Source organism: Syngnathus floridae, chromosome 4 (assembly GCF_059516105.1).
Source record: "Syngnathus floridae isolate MCC-2025c chromosome 4, RoL_Sflo_1.0, whole genome shotgun sequence".
NCBI lineage: Eukaryota > Metazoa > Chordata > Actinopteri > Syngnathiformes > Syngnathidae > Syngnathus > Syngnathus floridae.
Window position 1 is genome coordinate 7,780,749 of NC_142416.1, and position 22,561 is coordinate 7,803,309.

General features: G+C 39.0%; 1 protein-coding gene across 32 annotated transcripts in view; it reads right to left on the bottom strand.

Annotated features, from left to right (window-relative positions):
- Positions 1-22,561, bottom strand: part of LOC148398676 (regulating synaptic membrane exocytosis protein 1-like) — a 78,207-nt gene that overhangs the window by 52,987 nt on the left and 2,659 nt on the right. For 31 of the 32 annotated variants that reach the window (XM_088373999.1, XM_088374028.1, XM_088373996.1 and 28 more), the window contains exon 2: positions 5,274-5,487. In XM_088373999.1, the coding sequence (XP_088230125.1) occupies positions 5,274-5,487 (214 nt within the window). Of the gene's footprint in view, positions 1-5,273; positions 5,488-14,113; positions 14,189-22,561 lie in introns of those variants that run through there. The other variant, XM_088374007.1, reaches the window with a different exon arrangement.

A 22,561-nucleotide genomic window follows, 5' to 3' on the forward strand; every position in this document is an offset into this window, starting at 1 on the left:
GACCAGGCTGCAATGGATGCAGAGTGGGCAACATTGAACACACAATATAAAATAATCCAAAGAAAAGGAAAAACCACCTCGGACATAATGCAAAGATAAAACCTACTTTAAATACTACAGTAGCCCACTAACCATCTGAATTATGTGTTTTTGTATGATAAACTGTGTGTAATTAAATTAAATTAACAATGTACCAATGAATGGTTTAAAAACTAAAGTTGCCAACCTACTAACTCATTCATTGCATTCTTTTGTAGTATCTGAGCAGCAGCAAAGTTGTAGATACTCGTGCACTACTTAGGCATACATTGATGCTGTCGTTAAATGTTTGTTCAACTACACTTTGGTCGGCTATCTCTGATTGTTTGGTTCATTTGGGGTATTATTCAAAGTAAGTTTTCGTTGTGTTCTGTATATAATGTGTAAGGTTTGCAATTTTCTTTCCAGCAAAGGTCAAATACATTTGTTTATTTTCAGTATTTTAATTAAAATGTTATTTATACTTCTCTTGATCTTCTTGTGATTTTTCCAGCATCAACATGCTTTTATTTCCCAATGTTTATAGTGTGGGGGCCAAAATGCTTGTTACAACCACTAGATGTCACTGTTGTCATTCAGAGGGGCCAAAGATTGCGTCCAGGTACACAGTGACGACATCAAGGCGCTACCTGGTATCTGTTGTATTGCTGTCACGTTACTACCCTCATCTGATAAGTATTAATGGTGTTTCAGTGTACATTTATGGACTCGGTTGAATAAAACTACTACAGTGTTTACGGTTGTGTTCATCTTGTGGACATTTTAATCAAAAGCTGGAGCTACGAGCATGAATTGAAGGTCAGCTACAAGCCTGTTGACAGCACTTAAGTCAGATCAACAAAGATCATAGTAACCCATCGCTTGGCTTCTTTTGGGGGCCTTCAAAATGACGTTAATGTAGTGGTGAGAAATGTTTCTTATTTTAACTAACTTTTCATTTTCTGTGATGGACACCCACAGTCAGCACATAAATAGTGGAGTTAAGTACCGTATTTGCCGGTGTATAGGTCGACTCGGTGTATAAGTCGACCCCCTAAAATTCGACGGAAATTTACGATTTTATGATATATCCTTTGTATAAGTCGAGCTCAATTGTTGCATTATATTAAACTTCAAAATTCAATCAGAAATATGCGAAATTTATTGACGAAATGTGTTCAAATTCCGGGAGGCCGTGCGCATGCGCAGTGGCCGGAAATAACTCCAGCCGAGCGGATCGGCTGTTTATATGCACCGCGGAGGAGATCGCGGAGCCTCATTCGACTTCCAGCGGCCGGCGAGCTCGCGCACGCCGCCCGGCACCAACGGGAGGCCGGAAATAGCTCCAAGCCGAGCGGATCGGCACTTTATAAGCACCGCGGAGGAGATCGCGGAGCCTCATTCGACTTCCAGCGGGCCGCGCACTCGCGCACGCCGCCCGGTTCAAATTTTCTAAGTGCAACGCACAATGAGATGCATGAGAAACGGCCTTGGTTACCATCACATTTGAAGCAATGAATACGAAGTTAAATTTTATGACTGGGTGTATAAGTCGAGGTCGATTTTTTTCGGTCGATTTTGGATCGAAAAAGGTCGACCAATACACCGGCAAATACGGTATATAGCGGTACTCTATTATCCCTGTGCGCCTCCCATTTGCCTGGTTGGATTTGAAACTCCCAGGCTGAAAAATGGTCCCAGCACACCACTGATAGAGGGTCTTAAAATCCATTACTTTTACATCAATTACTACGCCAGTCTCTTACCAATTGGAGGTGCCAACATCACCGCAATGCCACCCTTGAATCGATTTTTTTTTTTGCTGGGAACTCCCGCCTGCCCTGACACCAAATTCCATGATCTGGACCCATCACCACATACACAATGAAAGGGTTCATCAACAGCGTACTACGCATTGTGAAAATGCCTTAAAGTTTTCTGAAGGCACCAGGAAACGCTTGATATTTATTTCTTTACTGTTTAATCTTGCTTATTCCCAGCACAAAAGACATTGTTTTAAGTGTACTGTAATACCAAAAAAAAAAAAATTATAATGAATGGACGTGTAGTAGAGAGAATTACAATTCCTGAGTACTGAACCATCAGTTTTACTGCAGCTTTTCATGACTACATCACAAAACACAAAGGAGGTTATGAATGTTGGGTGCTATATTTGAAGACTTAGATCACGTTTACCATTCACGTACATTTTCAGAAATAGTCATCAGATAGTCATCGGTTATCGATCGATCACAGTATCTCTACTAATTATGCATGTCATACACATGTGACATTTCTAACCGGGTTATCCGGTCACATGTTTAATAAATATGGCAGTGCACAGAGCATTTTTTAAAACTGTTTGTTTAAAATGCACCACATTACTGAAATATTAACTTGTCACTGATGTATGGGAAAAAAATGTAGAGTATCCTTTTAGTTAAGTGGTATTATGCAGAGCTGAAAGGGGTTTTGTCACAAATGGCTTGACTCCATGTGACCGGGTTCAAATGAACCCTTAGATCGTTCAGAAGCTACAAAACTATATTGCTGAAAAGATATGTAGCGATAATTTTTGTTTCTGGTATTTCATATAGTGAGTTACACAAGCATAAATAGATCGGTTCTCTCCGTCGCCTCACATTTTGACTGTCTTCTCCTCACCACAATAACTGCAGTCATCTTTATGCACAGCAGCTGCCAATTTGCACCCACCTTGTAGATGTGTTTTTTAAAGTTAAATTAGCCGCCACAATTCATACCAGGCGTGATAAATCACGCTGTTTATGCAAATTCATTTTATTTATTCCGCCCAGAATGCGCAAAAGAAACTGCACATCGATTTTGCCTGTTCAAAAAGCGTAATTTTGGGTTGTGCCTGGTTGATTGGATTCCACATCTTGGTGTGAGCAACCAAGTTGCATGTTCAAACCTTTAGTTAATCTGGAATCCTATGTACATATATACAAATTGTTAAATCTGTTTTTTGTTTTATTCAGGGACTGCATGTGAAACATACTTGTCTCATCAATTCACTGGCATGTAACGGATTGTCTGTTATGATAGTAATGTCGAAAACAAATTACCAAGCAAGCCTGCCTACTAAATGTATCTCGTAATCTGACCCACCTTCCAGTTCAGTCTACATTTGGCCACAGTGTGAGTCAAGGCTAGCTGGGTTGGTTGGTTCCTGAGCAGATTGGGCACCAGCAGGCACAGGGTAACAGTCTCGTGGCCAACTACACCCAGGAGGAATCCTCCCTCTTGGATTGGAGGAAAGCCCAGAGATTGAATGGAAGGAGTTGGTCTTAAAATAGCACTAACATGTATGCCGTAAGAAATTATGTCCGACTGATTCATCAAGAGTGAAAAGATGCCTTGAATTTGTCTGGAATACTTTATTTGATTGCATACGTGACATAAAGAAAGCTATAGAAACACAAATAACTCTGCGATTTAATTCTGCTGAGCCATTTCATGATCCCATAATGGCCGTTAACAGCGATGAGGCTATTAAGGGCCAGACTTCTGTAATTATTTTCCTTCCTATGTTTAGATTCTGTGTAGAAAAGACGAAAAAAAATGTGCACTTAATTTGTTCAGACAATAATTATATATTCAGTAGGTGACAATTTAATACCTATCTCAGTCTATAACATACTATATTATACAAGAACGGAACATTTTCGAGCAGGATGATTCCGTTCTGTTTTATTGAATGGGATTATGATTCAATTGGATATGGTACGGCTGTAGTTTTCGTCACGTAAAGCAACGGCAAACCGACTTATACAAATGGTATATACTTAGTGTGTAGCTCCTGTTAAAGGTCAGATTGCAAAGATTTTTTAGGGTCTGTTAAATTCACATTCTCATTGCTAATATTTTTTGTAATACTCACCAATTCTGATCCTCGGTGTACAGTGTCCTGTATATTATGTATGTCTCATTGCTGCCACGCAGCTAATTCAAATTCAAAATCGTTATCCATTATCTTTGAATCAGGTCTGTTGCAGCAGTATAAGACATGCAGGGCACTGGACCCTGGGGACCAGGATTGATGACCGGTGACGTTTTAGTCGAGCACAGGCATGATACATGCTCAATAAAGTATATTTAATGGCGAGCAACATTTTGGAGTTCGAGGAGCAGGACTACTTTGACACTCAATAGTCCACAGAAGTGGGTGTTGTGAGGCCATAGATGTTTGAGCCGGTCAGTGGAAGAGAAAGTGGAAGTAGTAACTGTGACAGCTCTACGAATGAGCCTCGAGAAGCAGATTGGAAATACAGACTAGTATGTTTGTGCATTGATAAATATTTTCTCTAGCAACTGAGACATGAGCCATGTTGTGCGTGTGAGATTCATTATTATGCGCCAGCTGTACATGAAATGTTAAAATGCGGTGAGAATCTTGAGCTGCATTTTCTATGCATGAAAGTTTTGCACGTCACTTGCACAGAAAAAAACAATGCTAGAGCAGCCACAATGCTTTTATGTATGTGAACGCACAGCTCCGGAAATACCCAAAGACGGGAGGGCGCTAGACTTAAACCACAGACGATTCTGAATTGTATTAAGTGAAAGGTCTGCAATATCTATCTTATGGGGTATGATACAATTCAAGGATGGTGCATTTTAAAATGATTTGATTTGCTTGAATAAAGGACAACTTTCTGATTCAAATCGGTTTTCGCTACACCCCTAAGTTCAGGTACAGTATTGCTAAAGTTGCAAAGACTGGTCAAAATAAACGTTTGCCTTTTTAATTACATTGAATATATTTGAAAAAGCATCATCAAATCTAATCGAAGATGGCTTGATATCCAAAAATTGGATAAATATATTTTTGGGGGAATGTGCAGCCATCACTCTCAAACAGTCCTGTGTTTGGATTAGACACATAGCTTGTGGGATCAGCCTTATATGCTCACATGATGGGAAAATGCAAGACACAAATAAAAATACAAATGTGATACAATAACAGGTGAACTTTTGCATTCAAGTGACGTTCAGTGTTCAGTCTTTTTTTTAACCATTTCACAACACTCCACCCTTAGTAAAAAGCAATCAGTCTAAGGGCCGACAGTTGTAGTGGTCCTGAGACATTCTTCCATCGCCCTTTGGTCTCCCAAAGTGTGACCAGGAAACAAAGAAGCAGATGATGAACTCACAGTTGTATAGCAGCAAAAGCAGAAATGATGAATATGTAAGTGGGAGTATGAAAGTGGAAAAAGAGATGTTGGTATCCTTACATTGTTGGAGCGCAGGGAGACTCGGCCCCCACATCGGGCACAGAATTTGGTTTGGCAGTAGGAGCACAAGTGACCACAGCCATCTGCAAACTTGGTCTTACGGCAAATGCCGCAGGTGGGTGCATCATCCTTCTGCTGTGTCTGCTGACGCCGGGTCTCCGCCCCGATGCGACGCACCTCTTGTTTATAGCTCTCAAACTGCTGGTGCAGTGTTCTGTGAGAAAAGGAGAGGAACTTTTTGTAAACTTGACAAAGTTCTGAAATATCGTGTCCAAGCATCCACATAAACAAAAGTGATACATGTGTTAGGAATATCTGAATGATTTACAGAAAAACTGACATAGTTTAGAACTTCTGAGAGCTCACTCACCCAGGCCTGAGAATATTCAGAAACTCAGATATTGCATTGTTGATCATTTTTGTTTCTGACAATTCAAAAATATTTACGTGAGAAGAAACGATCGTCTCTCATTTTTCCTAAACCTCTTTAATAGGAATGGAATAACCAGTGCAGTGATGCAAAGAGCCGATTTGCTGCCAGAGACTGCTTTCACACAATCAGAGTCGTGAAAAAGCCTCTACGTTCATGATATGAATTCAAGAAATAAAAGCTATTGATTCTATTAAAAAAATTACCGTACATTTTTTTAAATGTTATTGTTCAATAAATCCCTGGCCTTGATTCACTTGCCTAGAATTAACCTCCACGTCCGCCTCAGTTAGGAGGGTCCGGGTTCGATTCCACCTCCGGCCCTCCCTGTATGGAGTTTGCATGTTCTCCCCGTGCCCGCATGAGTTTTCTCCGGGCACTCCAGTTTCCTCACACATCCCAAAAACATGCTTGGTCGGCCGAATGAGCACTCCAAATTGCCCCTAGGTGTGAGTGTGAGTGCGGATGGTTGTTTATCTCTGTGTGCCCTGCGATTGGCTGGCAACAGGTTCAGGGTGTCCCCCGATGACGGCCGGGATAGGCTCCAACACGCCTGTGACACCCGTGGGGACAAAGCGGTACAGAAAATGGATGGATGGAATTTAGAATGTTGCTCACCAATTGAAGTCATTGATTTGCAGAACTGCTCTGCGAAGAAAGAACAAAATAAAAATTCAAGCCTTGTTAACTAAAGTGTCATGCTTAACAGTTGAACATGCTTCATTTTGCACTTCAACTTATTTTTAACAATTACTAAAGCTCAGGGTCAAATTGGTTTAGCAAATCTGTTTTTGTTTGTGTTCTGTTTTTGACTTAACTCTCAGTAAATTGATTTTTCTGCCCTTTGTCGGACCTAACCGAAAGCTCTTTCTTTAAAATGATTTCTCACTGGTATTATTGAAAATGTATATGTATCAAAAGTTTTGTGGTATAGTTACTTGGTATCAGTATCGGTGAGTATTGTATTGGTTGTATTGGTCTTGTATTGGTACTTGTATTGGTCTGGATAAAAAAAGTGGTATTGAACATCCCTATTCTTGAGTAAATAAGCGCTTCTGTTTGCTGCCATGTCATTAAAACTGTGCAGCAGCTATTCAAATCAGGATTGTTGTCCGACTTCAGTTGAGCTTGCTGATAAGCTGATCATTTAAACCAGGTGTATTGAGGGACACATATGAAACATCCAGGTTTCCGGCCCTTGAGGACCAGGAGTTCCCCACCCCTACACGAAAGGGAAGAAATAAATTTTTGTGACACCAACCAAACCCCCCGCACCAATTTTTTTATTTTTTATTTTTTTGATGATAAAATTGATTTTCCCAGCTTTGCTCAAAAATGGTGCATTTTCACTCACGGCAGCAACCATGTCATTGACTGAGAAACTCAAGAGTGGGGGCCAGTATTTTATTTTTTGTATAGCCAAAGTATTCAGATCAGCTTTTTGCATGCATTTTTGGAGATAGGCAGCATTTGAAAGTATTTCCTTGTTTGTGTATGTTCAGCACATGGGTGGGCAGACACACCTGACATCTAACTATTTGCATACAAGCAATTAAAAGAAAACTGTGTACAATATGTCCTCTTAAAGGAAACTTATAGCCATCCTTTAGTGGTACACGTTAACAGTACACTGTTCTGTTTGGAGGATCTGGTTCAGATTTAGATAAGAATAATTTTATTTGACATTGGAATTTGGGCAACTATAATATTCATACGTAATTCTAATGGAAAAACAACATGGTAGCTACGTCACTAACATGACCTTTGACCGCACACAGCTATCAATCCTACCAATGGGAACCAAGGGCTCAGCCAAGGCCAAGCACCATGGGAACAGCTGTCAGAAACAGAGGGTTCACAGTCGGTTGTCATGGTAACACTGTGGCGTCAACTGCTCAGTGTCAGTGGGTGTCAGTTCACCAGCTGTTCCTGTTCTTAGAGCTACATTTTCCTCATTTTTAGACTGCTTACAGCAGATGAAGCTGCACTCAGCAGCTCTTTTATTACATTAATAAACCAACACATACTACATTTGTAAAAACATATGAGCTCCACAGCAAGCTTCTGAAAATGTTTGATTTTAGATTTTAACGTTGAAAAAAAATGGCTCTGAAAACTGACAGTGAGTCCCATTCAATGTTATATAAAACGTGTATGCATGTGTGTGTGTGTGCGTGTGTGTGTGTGTGCGACACAAGTTTTGTAAAGCATCCAGCATGAAAATACTATAGTCACTGCAGTCTGACTAATTAGTAGTGTAGTTACTCACAGAAGCGCTTCCACATTGATTGATACATCTGTAGATGATTTGGATTTTTAATTCAAAGCCAAGCATTTTACAAAGCAGAGTTTTTCTTTCTCGCTTACAAAAACTGCCTTTCAGGCAAGATGAGGGGAACAAGTGACATATGAAAGCATAAACAAAAATCAAGATGTAAATTGTGGGACATAGACCAGTGGAAGAAAAAACACAATGCATTTGGCGTCTCTATAAATAACACTTGAGAAAAGGGGGAGATGATGGTAAGAGGGAAAAAAGAATGAGAGGAAGAAGAGAACGCAACAGAATAGATCATACTCCCGTAATCCTGTTTTATTACTTGAAGCATCTCTACATCATGTGCAAAGGCAACAGACAAAGTGAAGAAGGGAAAGTTTGCTTAACCAAATGCAAACCGAATTTTTGATTGCTTTCTGCCACGATGCTATGGTGAGTGGTGACTTTGAAATATTTGCCTCTCTCTTCTGTTTGAAGGATTTAAAATGTCAACTTCAAAATACAAGCAGAATTAAAGCATGCAGATGGTCCGTCTTTTTCTATCTGGCAGTCAAGAGTTCTCAAACAATCTGTTCTATCTTCCATGTCTTGATGAGGCTTGATTCTCAAAGAACCCAACTACAAGTAATTATCAACTCATAAGAGAGATAAATTGTGTGTGCCGCGAGTGGAGCACTTAATGAGTGTCCCAAAACCAGCCGCTATTGTATCGTGGGTGCGGATTCACGTTGGGAGAGTTGTCTGACACAACAACGACTCCATGTTTTGGCCGGAATAGTTCCAAATCGGCTCCCTTTATGACATCTGCTATATTTAATGTGGATCTCATTAAGCGGGCGAGTCTGCAAACAAAAAGAAGATGGCCAAAGATAACAGATCTCATGATATGCAACGACAGTAAAGCTGGTGGTGTTCAAATCCCACGCGATTTTGTGGGATTTGAACGTGGAGATCTCGTGCCATCCTTAACATGAACCATCGCTACAATAGGTGTTGATTAATGATTTCTAGCTCATGTTTGCTCACTGCTGTATTCTAGTGGATGATGTCAGCCAGAGTAAATTAAGATGATAGCCCTTTGTTAAAACTTGTGTTTTTTTAATTGGAGGTCAAACCATTGCAGGACAAAACAAATCTAAAATGAAACTGTAAGTCATTTTGAATGAATGCAATAGCACTCCTCTAGTAAAATAAGTGTAGTCAGATTACTAAATTTGAAATACTAACGCATTATATTACAAGTAGCGATATTTTGATCAGAATTTTGTGTTACCGATAGTCCATGAGTTTGATCATCCGATATTGATTAGATTCTGATCACATGTGGCTCTGGTGTAAAATTTTAAATTTTAGAGCTACGACAACCAATTTTTTTTTTATAATAATTGATTAATCCATGAGAGATTTTTTTCAGTTAATTAATCAGATTTTAAAGCATTTTTTTTATATTTCTATCTCTATATTTTATACAAAGAGAATAGAATGCAGAAAATGCACGTACAAATTATGATTCAATTACTGTGTTGGTTAAATGTTAAAAAATTGAGGGAAATGTGGCTTGTTATTTCCCCCCAGTAAAAGCACCTGTTTGTAAACGTCTAATATGGATTAAACACGAAGATAATCACCAGTCAGGTTTACATAAAGCCTTGAATTCCAGTTAAAATGAAACCGAATTACCAAATCTTAATACCGATCACAAGGAAAATCAGAATGGAATTTCAATTGGGCTCAAAGGGGGAGCATGTTCCTGTTCCTCCAAATTGTTTTGTTAAACTAGCATAGTGTTTTTTAACCTGGTTCGATCAAACCCTAGGGGTTCGGTGAGTCGGTCTCAGGGGTTCCTCAGAGCCTCCACTGCGGAGGTCCGAACACACCTGATTTATCGTGTAAATTTGTGATAACGCATATCTGTACTGGTCTCGCAAAGGCACACTGATTTGCAAGTATGTAATTTGTTGTGAGTTCATGCATTGTGTTGGTTTTGTTCTTTGAAAAAGGTGATGATCATGCACGGCTCATTTTGTGCATCAGTAAAAAACATCTGTGTCTTGAATTTGAATTTCCTTTATTCTTTTTTCGCAAAAGAGGGGTTCGGTGAATGCGCATATGAAACTGGTGGGGTTCAGTACCTGCAACAAGGTTAAGAACCACTGAACGAGCACCACGCTGAAATAGGTGTGTTGACTGATGACTGATTACTGCCCTCTAGTGGAAGATCCCTAATGATGACCACCACAAGGAGGATCATATAATTATAATTACAGTAGCGCTTGTGTGTGCTTGAGATCAGTCCATTGCCAAAGACTGGCTCGAGTAGAGGTTTACTTGCGGTAAGTGGTGGAAACATGAATTTGAGTGAATCATGGAGATTTTGAATAAAGCATTTCCTCATGATTAGCAGCAAAGGAAGGAAGTGGCCTACCACAACAGCGTATGGGTCACCCAATGGGCCAAATTTGAAATGCTTGCACGATTAATTGCGGTAAATTTTACAGCGTGTTAATTTGCAGCGTAATTGATTAATGTAATTAATATGTTAAAATGACAGTCCTGATGTTGTTCCTGTATTTGTATGTATTGTGCTCAATGACAATAAAATTGAATCTAATCTAATCTAATGTAAAATACAAAAGTGCTGATCTCACAGCCATCTGGAGTAATCACGAGCACAGTATAATCCCCTCTCTCTATTTCAGAAACCTCAGCTCGCTCTGTTGAAAGAACACACACAAAGGCAAACATGTACACATGCGTACGCACACACGCACATACACGCACACGCACACACACACACACACACACACACACACACACGCACACACACAAACACACACACACACCACTTCTCACTTCCACTTGATTTTCTTCCTCTCTTCACTTCATAACCTGCTGCTATAGCAATAACTTCACACAGGTAAAAAAAAAAAGAATTGAACTACAGCGTAAACAAAATAGATAAATAGATATGACTCTTTTCCATTTGGTACTCAGTTCAAATAGACATACAATTTGGAAATGGCCTAAATTATACACATTAAGTAAAAGTACCGTATCGGCCCAAATATAAGATGAAGTTTTTTGCATTGAAATAAGACTGAAAAAGTGGGGGTTGTCTTACATTCGGGCTCTAGACATTATACCCATTCACAACGCTAGATGGCGCCAGATATCTTTAAAGCGAATGCTGAACTTAACTCCCCAGGCCAAAGCGAACTGAATAAAAATAGCGGTAGCACGAAGAAGAAAAATAAAAAATAGCGGTAAGAAAGAAAAGAGAATTTAATAAGAGAAGAGATAACAGAAAATGGAGAAACGTAGCGACAATCTGGAGAAAAGTGGCTCGAAGATTGGCCAGGTTAACCGGCAGCTGAGAAATTATGACACAAACTTCAAGATGATGGTGATAAATGAGACAGAGTCTTCACACAATTGCAAAGCGGCTGTGAAATATGGTGTCACAGAGTGTAATGTACGGAGATGGAGAGCTCAAAAAGATCACCTAAAAAATGCTCAGAATCAGAGAAAAGCTTTCCGTGGTCCTCAGAGCATCCGCTTTCAAGAGCTCGACAGGAGGGTGTGCGCGTACGTGGACGAGAAACGAAAGGACGGGATGACCATCAGCAGAGTTGTCATTCAGCTCATGGCCATGGAAATAGCCAAAGAGCTGAACATACCCACCGCTGACTTCAAAGCAAGCCTCGGCTGGTTTAAAAGAATGATGCGGCGTAACGGACTAACGCTGCGACGTAGAACAAGTCTAGCCTGGCACCTGCCCTCTGACTTTGGATAGAATCTGTTGTTTATTTACATTTCAAAAACCAGAAGCCATTCATTTACAAATGTGATTGCACTTTAGTTTACATATTTAAATGTTCAGATATTAAGATGTGATAGACAGTTTTTGCATGAGTTGAATGAGGCTAAATAACATGCTTTTTGTCTCGAAGATATTGTTATAATCATTTGTTTCCGTTGTACTGTAATTATTTTCTGTATAAAAATTCAATTTGGTGTTCAAAAATTATTTTTTCAAGCTTGAGTCTTGAAAAAGAGGGGGTCGTCTTATAATCAGGGTCGTCTTTTATTCGGGCCAATTCGGTAAATACCATGTCACTTTAGGTGAAGGTCCTGTTTTCATTGTTGGAGTCATTGGTAGACTTTTGGGTAAAAGTATTCTGGTTCAATATAGTTGCGCAATACAGTATAATAATAATATTTTTCCTTTTCAAATGAAATAATAAAAAACTAATGAATCGTTTTTTCAGTATATTTTCTAAAGCTATGGAAAAAATCTTGTGCATATAATAGGAATACTTTGAAAATATTAAATGTCTAAAACAGAAAAATGATTTGACCGGGTTGTGGTAATTCACTATCAATATGTATCGCAATTGACAGTTACACACGTGATGGATATCTACCCAAAAGGACTTCGATAAATTGTTCTATAGAAGAAAAAAAACATTACAAGGCTAATCCGATATGGCTAATAAGATTTCTGCCACAATTAAAAGTACGTAAGCTATTTTGTGCACAAAAGCACATTTTAAACGTAGGCAGATTGCCATGTGTTAGTGTGACGACTGCAGACATGAAGAAGCAGAAGCTGAACCAACAAAGAAGTGTGTGCCCTACCCTACGCAAGTCAAACTAAAGTGTTCCGTCAAATATATGATCAGTTGACTCAGTACAACTCTTGCAATAAAATTATATTGCGCATACAAATCCAATCAAAACTCCTCCAGATGGACACGTTCATGGTATAGAAGTAAAGGAGTTCCCTGTCTTAAACGTGCTAACGAGGACCCTCTGCCTCACACTCAAGTCACAACCAGGCAAGTAAAACTTGAATGGACTATGGCAATAATGAGCTTGCTAATATTGCGTGTTGTGCGGGATGTCCGATGTTGAGCCAGGAACAACAAAAATGCGGAATATAGAGTTGGTTCTTTATTGGCAAGATCTTGGGTTGTTTAATAGCAGCCAATGCACGAGGCACGGCAGCAGATGGAACAACAGCTTCCTTCTCCAGGTCAGCTTCTTTTATACTGCCCGGAAAGGCGGAAACTTGTCACATGACCATTTGGTACCTGAGTGTGGGGGGCGTCACCCCCCTGTGTGTATGTGTGTGTGCGTGCCTATGCGTGTGTGTTCATACGGTTGTGTGTTGTATTCGTGTTCTGATTGAGCAGTTATGTTTATATAAACTAATACAGAGAATTGTACAGATATGAGCATCTAAACGTACATGAGATTGTCTAACCCAGTGTTTCCCAACCTTTTTTCATTCACGGCACACCTTTTCATTGGAAAAAATCTCGGGGCACACCGCCAACAAAAATCTGTTAAGCTCCAACATTAAAATCAGTTATATTACAACGAAAGACGTGAAGTCCTATTCCTATATATGTATGGAGAGTCGAATAACTTAATAGAAATAAATACTATGTATTCCTTTTTTAAGATAAAAGTGACAGTTTTTTTAAAAAGGTTTTAGACGGTGTAAGAAATAAACTATTTAAAGTGATTGTGATTAAAATAAAGAATCAACGTGATTTTGTTTACCGTTTTATACTAGGTCTATAAATATTGCAACAATAAGAAAAAAGTCACTTGCTGTTCTGACAGCAGCTGAGTGGCTATCACAGTCGAGGTGTCTCGACTTGACTGTTTATTTATGTATGTGGAAAATAACCAATCCAGGTTCTCCGGATAAACTGTATGCTCTGATTTTCATTGGACCGCAAACGCACCACAACCGTCATAGTTGTCTGTCACTGTTAGCAAAAGCACACAGCATAAACTGAATATGTGCCGATGCAATACAATCAGACCGACACAATATGAAATCTCAAGATTCTCCGATTCTCGATTAGCAAGTGGCTGACCAGGCCTTGCGCGAACTGACGAGTGGTTTGGCGATCCTGTTTACAATGCGCTCCGTAATTACTATTGGACAATCCCACGGCACAGCTGAACGTCTCTCACGGCACACCAGTGTGCCGCGGCACAGTGGTTGGGAAACACCGCAGGACAGTGTCAGCATTTTTTCTCTTCAAAAACTTCTCCATCACCGTCACTATCGACTCGTCTCGCTATCCACAATGACAACGTCGCTGTCAATGCTACCTGCATAGGCATCCCATGTACCTGCCGCTGCATTCCTGCGTCACCAATTTTCTCGTCTGCAAGCACAAGGCAAATCGCTACCTGCTGCTGCAACCTTCTGATATGGAAGAGTACTACATGATTACTCTGCCGGGCGCTACACCGCACAGGCACACAAATTGGAAAATTTCCCACGTCACCCCTTACAATATTTTGTGGTGCCGAGGCACCCCGATTGAAATACACTGGTCTAACCTAGAAGAACATGTTCACATGGCTGTTGCTCTCTCTTCACTAAAAAGATAAAATACTCCTAAACAGATTTCTCAACTGTAATACATGCACTCCTACAGGGTACTTGTTTGCTAGTTTACATTGTATGAACATTTAATGAAGGTTCAGGTTATCAACAATTCTGCTTAGGGGTAGAAGTCTTCTGCAAATAAGCATTTATTTATTTATTTATTTATTTATTTATTTATTTATTTATTTATTTATTTATTTATTTATTTATTTATTAACTAATTACTTATTTACTTATTAAAATTGACACAAAAATTGGCTACATTTGTTGAAAATGAATTTCACAAGATTTTTTTCATTATATTTTTCATAATTGTGCTTTATTCAATTTGATATCAAGTGTTTTATTTGCTGTTTAATCAGTTCATTTGCTTTTTATTTTAAATTGGTCAAAAAATCAATAATTACTGAAATGGAATATTTATACTGTAAAACATTTTTCCGCCATATCACTCAGCCCTACTAAACACATTATGTTTAAAAAGGTTTCTTTAACCTATATGCTGACCAGTGGATTCCACTTTTTTATAGTTGTGTTGACCTCTTATTGAAGGGAAAATATTCCATGTTAAAATAAAATTAACATACATTTTTTTTCTCAGAGTCCTTATTTTTCATAGTAGAAAAAAAATTAATGTCGATAACAATAAGAAATGCAGTACTTGTATTCTGATACACTTTTCACTTGTATCGCCGAGGCTTAAGTGATATCAAATTGATGTCACTATAAAATGTTTGTGTCTTTCTTTGTCAATGCACTGTTTTTCCAACCTGACAAATAGAACTTGTAATAATTGAAAAGTTAAAGTACTGCATTATGTGCTTTCCATTCCATTTGTTTTTAAAAGTTTCAGATAGGTCAATGAATTAGGAATAATCATTGAATTCAAAATCAGTTCTTCTATGATGGCCTATTAGTGCTATAAATTAGCAACAACACTAGCATCTTGATTTATTTTTTGATTGATTGATTGACAATTTTATTTATTCGAATATTCAAATATACAAATAATACCGAGCTTCCTGTTTGTTCTCAGATAAAGTCCTTGCATAAAACTAAAATGAAATTGAGGAAGCAAAATAAACACACGGAGAGAAAAAGCAAAAAAAACATTTGGAAAGGAGTGAGAAGAAGCATAGCATATTTGGCTACTTATAGTGTGACCCATCGCTACCCCGGACCATGCACAGAATGAGCTGGGAGGAGTGAGAGAAAGATAGTCTACTCAATCCACCCATAAAAATTTAATGCCAGTGACATCTGGGGGCATTAAAATGCTCTGCTCACTCTGTCTCTCTCGCTAAAAAATGATTATTAATGTGATCAGATCATCTAAATCACAACATTCAGTCGACATACACAGTTGTCTTAAAGTAATTATATGTTTTCATATTTATTGTGCATTGATAGTAAATATTCCCACTAAGTGTGAAAAAAGTATGTATTCCAAGGCCCGTGGGCCACAATTGGCCCTCCAACAATTATATCGGGCCTACCAAATGCAGTTGATGGAAAAAAAAATTATAATTAGTAATATCACGTTCTGCTTAAAATGAATTTTGTTAATTATTCGTATGATGCGGCCTGTATTCACTATATAGGCACTCGATTGGCTGCGTAACCTCATGTGATGTGATCACATCAGAAGAAATAGACTGATGAAGCAGAGACTGGCTCACAACTCATTACTCCTGCAAGCTCTGGAAAAACAAAAGCTAGCCATCCATGCTCAGTAACATAAGGACATAAGAACATACTACATTCATCTTCCAATTAAGAAAACACAAAAAGCTAATGTGAAGTGTAGGACACATTAATTAAAGTGTACCCGTGGAGGTCCCACATTGAAGTCTTGCTGGGGAAAGCGAGCATTAATGTAAAGTTTAGTCAATATCTGGTGTCCCCATTTTTATGTCTGGTCTTGTATTTGCCAAAAAAATCCCCCTCTCTGCCTTTAATAAACTGCACCATGTTGGAACGGGTGACCACCGACCATTGAGTGAATAGCCAAATTGCTTGTCTATGGGTGAAAATCTTTTTTTGTTTTTTCATTAGGTTACTTTAATATTTTCTCTAGTTGACTTTAATATTTTCACTAGGTGACTTTAATAAACCGCCATATGTGAGAAAAAAGTCCATTGTACGCCAGGCAGGCCGCAGAGCAAGCTAAATTCACACGGCCCAGGGAGTAAACAACACCACTCACTATAGTCATTCTCCCAATCTTGCAGCGTCAATACTGAAGAAAGGTTCGTCAATCTGTCATTGAAAAAAAAAGAGCACTGCCTACATGCTTGGCGGCTCGGTGGAACACTGGGTAGCACGTCCGCCTCACAGTTAGGAGGGTGCTTGTTGGATTCCACCTCGGGCCCTCCCTGTGTGGAGTTTGCATGTTCTCCCCGGGACCGCGTGCGTTTTCTCCGGGCACTCCAGTTTCCTCCCACATCCCAAAAACATGCTTGGTAGGCCGATTGAGCACCCCGAATTGTCCCTAGGTGTGAGTGCGAGAGCAAATGGTTATTTGTCTGTGTGCCCTGCGACTGGCTGGCAACCAGTTCAGGGTGTCCCCTGCCTACTGCCCTTTGACAGCTGGGATAGGCTCCAGCACACCTGCAACCCCCGTGGGGACTAAGCGGTTCAGAAAATGGATGGATGGATGCCTACAAGCTCAAAGCTCATAGGCGCAGAAGGCAGCCAAAATCGTTTTTTGTCCATATGTATCGGATCTTTTAAGACAGTCTCAATGACTCGATTCCTATTTTTTTTAATCTGACCTTGGCCACTTTCGTACGTGGTTCTAGATTAGGTACATATCAGATTTATTGCAATGTAACCACCGTCTGAACATCCAGGTCGGAGCAATCGTGGGTAGCCAGACAGACTGCTTAGGAGGGAGAGTGACTGCTGCAAAGTTGTTTTGAGTTACAGTAATGATTTTTAATATTGACTTTAATTAATATCTGACTTGGACCTCATCATGTGCTCTTGGGTGGCAATGACGTGACGTCCTCTTTAGTGACGTAACCATGAAATGCGATCGAAAAGCCTCACCTCATTTCCCCTAAATACTGTATTTCCTCCTCTTCCAGAATCGCTCCTCTGTGGATATGAGATAATAAAAAGATAAACCCAAGGAGCCTGCTCGTTAGTCCATATTTGCTTTCACAAGTGTACTACGATGCAAGTGACACAGCAAAAAAATAATGTGAATGCTTACACAAAAAAATAAGATGATTGCTCCCCAAAAAATCCAAATTGAGTATTATGACCTCCGGAGAGGGACTGATTGGCCATTAAAGGATTTGATCAGCAATCACTGGTGGTCAACGAATCGGAGCAGCCCTGCAATGGAGTATTAGGTATCACCAAGATATTGTATGCTATTATTTGTCTTATTTCACTTACACGCTGCATTTACAGGTACACTGTACAAAATAGGTTAACATGGAAAAAAAAGATCGAGTGCAACATGCATACAGTGAACTCAATATTTAAATATTTCACGAGACATTTCCAAGCGTGCTATTTTTACAACTTGATTCATAATTTAGTATTCACACTGCTTGAGAAATTGTTTTGCTTGATTTTAAAAGTTTGTGACATAAATGGGTGATCGGGGTTGTCACAATTTTTACACTTTTACATATTTCTAGAAATCAATTTATCCATCCATCCATTATCTGAACTCACGAGAGTCGCGGGTGAGCTGGAGCCTATCCAAGCAATCTTAGGGCAGTAGGCGGAGGACACCCTGAACTGGTTGCCAGCCAATCACAGGGCACACATATGGATAACCATTCGCATTCATACACACACTTCCATAAGTGTGCGTACAATTGGGAGTGCTCAATCAGCCTACCAGGCATGTTTTTAGAATGTGGGAGTAAACTGGAGCACCCAGAAGAAACCCACGCATGCACGGGGAGACTCCGCACAGGAAGGCTGGAGCCAGAATCTAACCCCGCAACCTCTGAACTGTGAGGCGGACGTGCTAAGCAGTGCCTCCACCGTGCCCCCATCGTACTGCCTGGAATCAATATATATTTTTAGTCAACAAAGAAAATGTTACCAGTGAGCTTAAAAAAAATCAGTGAACATGGCAAAAAACAAACGTTAAGATAAAATATTATTAATAACCCCTCAAGAATTGCTGACACGTAGGCCATGGCTCTCTGCCTTAAACGCTTGTTTTACCTTCCATGGACTGAAAATTAAAGATTTAATTCAATTACTAAAAATAAAGCATTGGTTATGGGGATGTATGATAGATGTTGGGCAAGTTACTTCTAAAATGTGATCAATTACGTATGCATGTTCAACCCAGTCTGAAATGGAGAATTATTTTCCACATTAATCCTACATTAGATTTACACTGAAAACTTTCAGGTGGATGTGAATGGACGCTTGCAATGTTAGGTTGCTGAAAAAGTAACTTTATACAAAAAAATTGTTTGATTTCAAATGGTCACTGCTACACTCGTAGTCCTTCCATTAAGTGACAGCACATTTTCGAGAAAACTGCCTGAATTAGAATGTCAGTATGGTTTTAGTTAATCTAATGGGAAATATCTCACGTACTGAGTATAATATTATATATAGGCAAAAAAGTGTCCGGTATGCCTGAGAACTATTGGGAAAATTCCAGATCCACAGTTTTCAAGGCCATACCACAGCAACCTTCTATCCCTAAAATAACTTGCCATGTCAGGAGTTTAAGTCAATACAGATAAAGTCTTGTACCAGTATACATTTATCACCACCAGCTGTTCAAGTCTCAGGTAATGCTGATGGGACATTACTGACTGGATGGAAGGGAGCTACAAATTATACTGCAAACAGCATTGCAGGGGATCATGTGTATAATCAATATATATAATAAATGAAAATAAACAAAATTATTTTCTATCGCACCTAGGGTCATCAAGGTTGTGGGTGAGTGTCGCCTAACCCAACTGACTTGTCGAACTTTGGTTGTTAGCCAATTACAGCGTTGTTATTTTTTTTAGCTGCACTTACTTATTCACAAGAATAAATGACAATGTTTTATATGGCTGAAATCTTGCATATAGCCCAACAACCTAAATTGTTAGCAAGGTAGACAGGTCTGAGACCAAATTTAAAATCAGAACTTTTGACTGTGAGGCAATTGTGCTGATTACGTGCTGCCTATTTTACTAATAAAACACCTTAAAATGATTTGCCAAAGATTATGCTAAAAATGTAATCATAATACCGTAATTTCCGGACTATAAGCCGCACCGGACTATAAACCGCACCAGCTCAAATTCAGGGATATTTTAGTTTTTTTCTTACATAAGCCGCACCGGACTATAAGCCGCACATGCACATGAGTTTTTTGCAAAGAAAGCCGTAAAAATCCATAAATACGCCGCGCCGCCATTTAAGCCTCAGGGTTCAAAGTAACCTTCTGAATAAAATGCATTAAAAGTTCAGATTCATTACAACTTGTTTTTGGTGAGCAAAATGTCATTAGAATTGAATTTAAATGCTGATTGATTGGGTTTTAATACAATGTAGATGGTCCAAACAGCGCCACTGCTTTGTGTAATCTCTGAGTCACATGGCAGACTAAGAGAAAGGGTTTAGAGCCCTTTGACGCAGGTAACCTAGCGTGCATTCCTACTAAAGCTCATAATAGTCACAAACAACACAGCCAGAATAAGCAGCAGCCATAGTAGTGTTTTAAAATAGTATTTTTGTTGTTGTTTTTTTCTTCAAGATACCGCACAACAGTGGTCCACAGTCTTTTTACGAGTGTATAAAAGCGATCAAGTCATCACAAAAATCACGAAAAAAATCTTATATAAACCGCACCTGACTATAAGCCGCAGGGTTCAAATTTTTGGAAAAAAGTCGCGGCTTATCGTCCGGAAATTACGGTAGATGTATAATAATAATCACACTGTAATCTTTTAAACATTGAAATGGGTTGGTCATTTTTGTATGTCCAGCTGCAACAATCTTGTTTACGACTCTACGTTACCTTTTTTTTCCTTTTTGTCACCATAAATCATTGATGAGCAACTTGTTCAGAAAAGAGCTTGCTTTAGAAAACTCAAAGCTCAAATTACCAGTATTGAGCAAAACATCACGCATGAGTCACCAACAACATTGGAGTCATTCAACTTAGACAAATCATGACAAAGTGATTGAAGATCTTCTTACAAACTTATACCGAATGTTAAGAGCAAAGTTTTAAGTCTCATGTCTATGGATGCTTTTAACTGTGAAGGAAAATAGTGGCAAGCAGGACTTCAAGTACCAGCTCAGTGGCCTAGTGGTAGAGTGTCCGCCCCTGAGACTGGAAGGTTGTGGGTTCAAACCCCGGCCGGGTCATACCAAAGACTATAAAAATGGGACCCATTGCCTCCCTGCTTGGCACTCAGCATTAAGGGTTGGAATTGGGGGGTTAGATCACCAAATGATTCCCAGGCGTGGCACTGCTGCTCCTCACTGCTCCCCTCTCCCCCAGGGGATGGATCAAAATCACACGGGGATGGGTTAACTGCAGAGGACAAATTTCACCACACCCAGATGTGTGTGTGATGATCATTGGGACTTTAACTTTACTATAAACTACAATTGTTGCAAATAGTATACAATTTGGAATATGACCAAAATTTTGATGAGATCTGTGAACACGTGACGTGCATAAATAATGTTAAGTTGATTGTTTTCAATGTAATCATATATGACATATGGTCCAATGATATTTAGATTAGCAACGTGACATTTCCTCAAAATGAAATTCGGTCAAAATGCAAAGTCTGGTTGGAAAAGCCACTTTAACCTGAGTACAACGCAGCTAGAATTTTGAATGTGAGGTAAAGTGTTCCAAGAATTTTGTTGTGAAAATTGCCTTTTTGGTGAACCCTTATTATTGCCAATTGAAAATCTGGTGATAAGGAAAAAGAAAAAAAAGACCTTAAAACAGCATCACTTCAATATTTTCCAACATATCTCTAAAAAAACCTTACACATTCAATTATTTGGACATGCTGAAATCGATTTTGAACTTGTCATGAAAATGCTCATTTAAAGTGGGTAGCATCACATTACTTCACTTGAGTCTCCTTTTGCCACCTCTTGCATGAAGAACATTCACATTCACTCAGAACGTATGGATTACACACTCAAGACAGCACGGAAAAGGAAGCCCCCATCTTTGGCAGACCCACTTCCGCCACTCCTCAGTCGACACAGTGTTCCATCTCTGAGACAGAATGCCCACTTCTGCTAGTAACGCTATTTCTCAGGAACTACTTGATAGCTTTTGCTCAAATTTCTAATACAGTACATCTACTTTTAAAGATATTGAGTACAACTATGAAGTTTGGTGCTCCACAGATAATTCTACTTGATGCTATACGCTTGTCTATGTGTGCATTTGTGTAGCCGGAAGAAAGCAGCCAGGGGAAGCTGGGATAGGCTATAGCACACCACATGATTGAATGAGAAGTGATGTTTTCAAAAACAAACTAAAGTTTGTAAAGCATCACGGAACAAACTCTAAGTCCATTTTTTTTAAAGTATATTAGCATATGTATTTTAGTTATCAAATACAGAAAATAATATCTTTGCAATATGAATTAAAAGACAACATGTATTTGGCATGTATTGATAAAAAAAAACTCTCAAAGGTCTTACAACATAATCATATACACCAAAGCATGATATTGTCTCTTATTCATTGGTTCTCACAGTGTGTTACCATATTCTGAAATGTATTTTCCATTCTCGCCATACTGTATCTTAAGAGTGATCAACTTTAAGTACAGTATTTTCTGTTGGCAATCTCTGCCACAACGTCGTCAAACTTTTTGACATATTTTGTGGACACAACACATCTTCCACATTTACAGCCATGAACATGAGCGTAAAATACGTATCATCAGGTATGCTATGGACAATTATCCATTTCCACTTAATTTTATTTAAATAGTGTTCTACAAATTTGAAATATTTATTTGTCTACCAATGCCTATAATGTATGGAGATCATAATTGTTTACTTTTTCTTCCATTTTTGTTTGGTGCTGTGAGTTTATTCAAATGTAAATTATGTTGCCTTGGCTCAATAATATGTTGGGAAAAGAGCATGTCTGGGAAAGAATGATCAAGTGGTTCTTTCCCAGAAATTCCCAC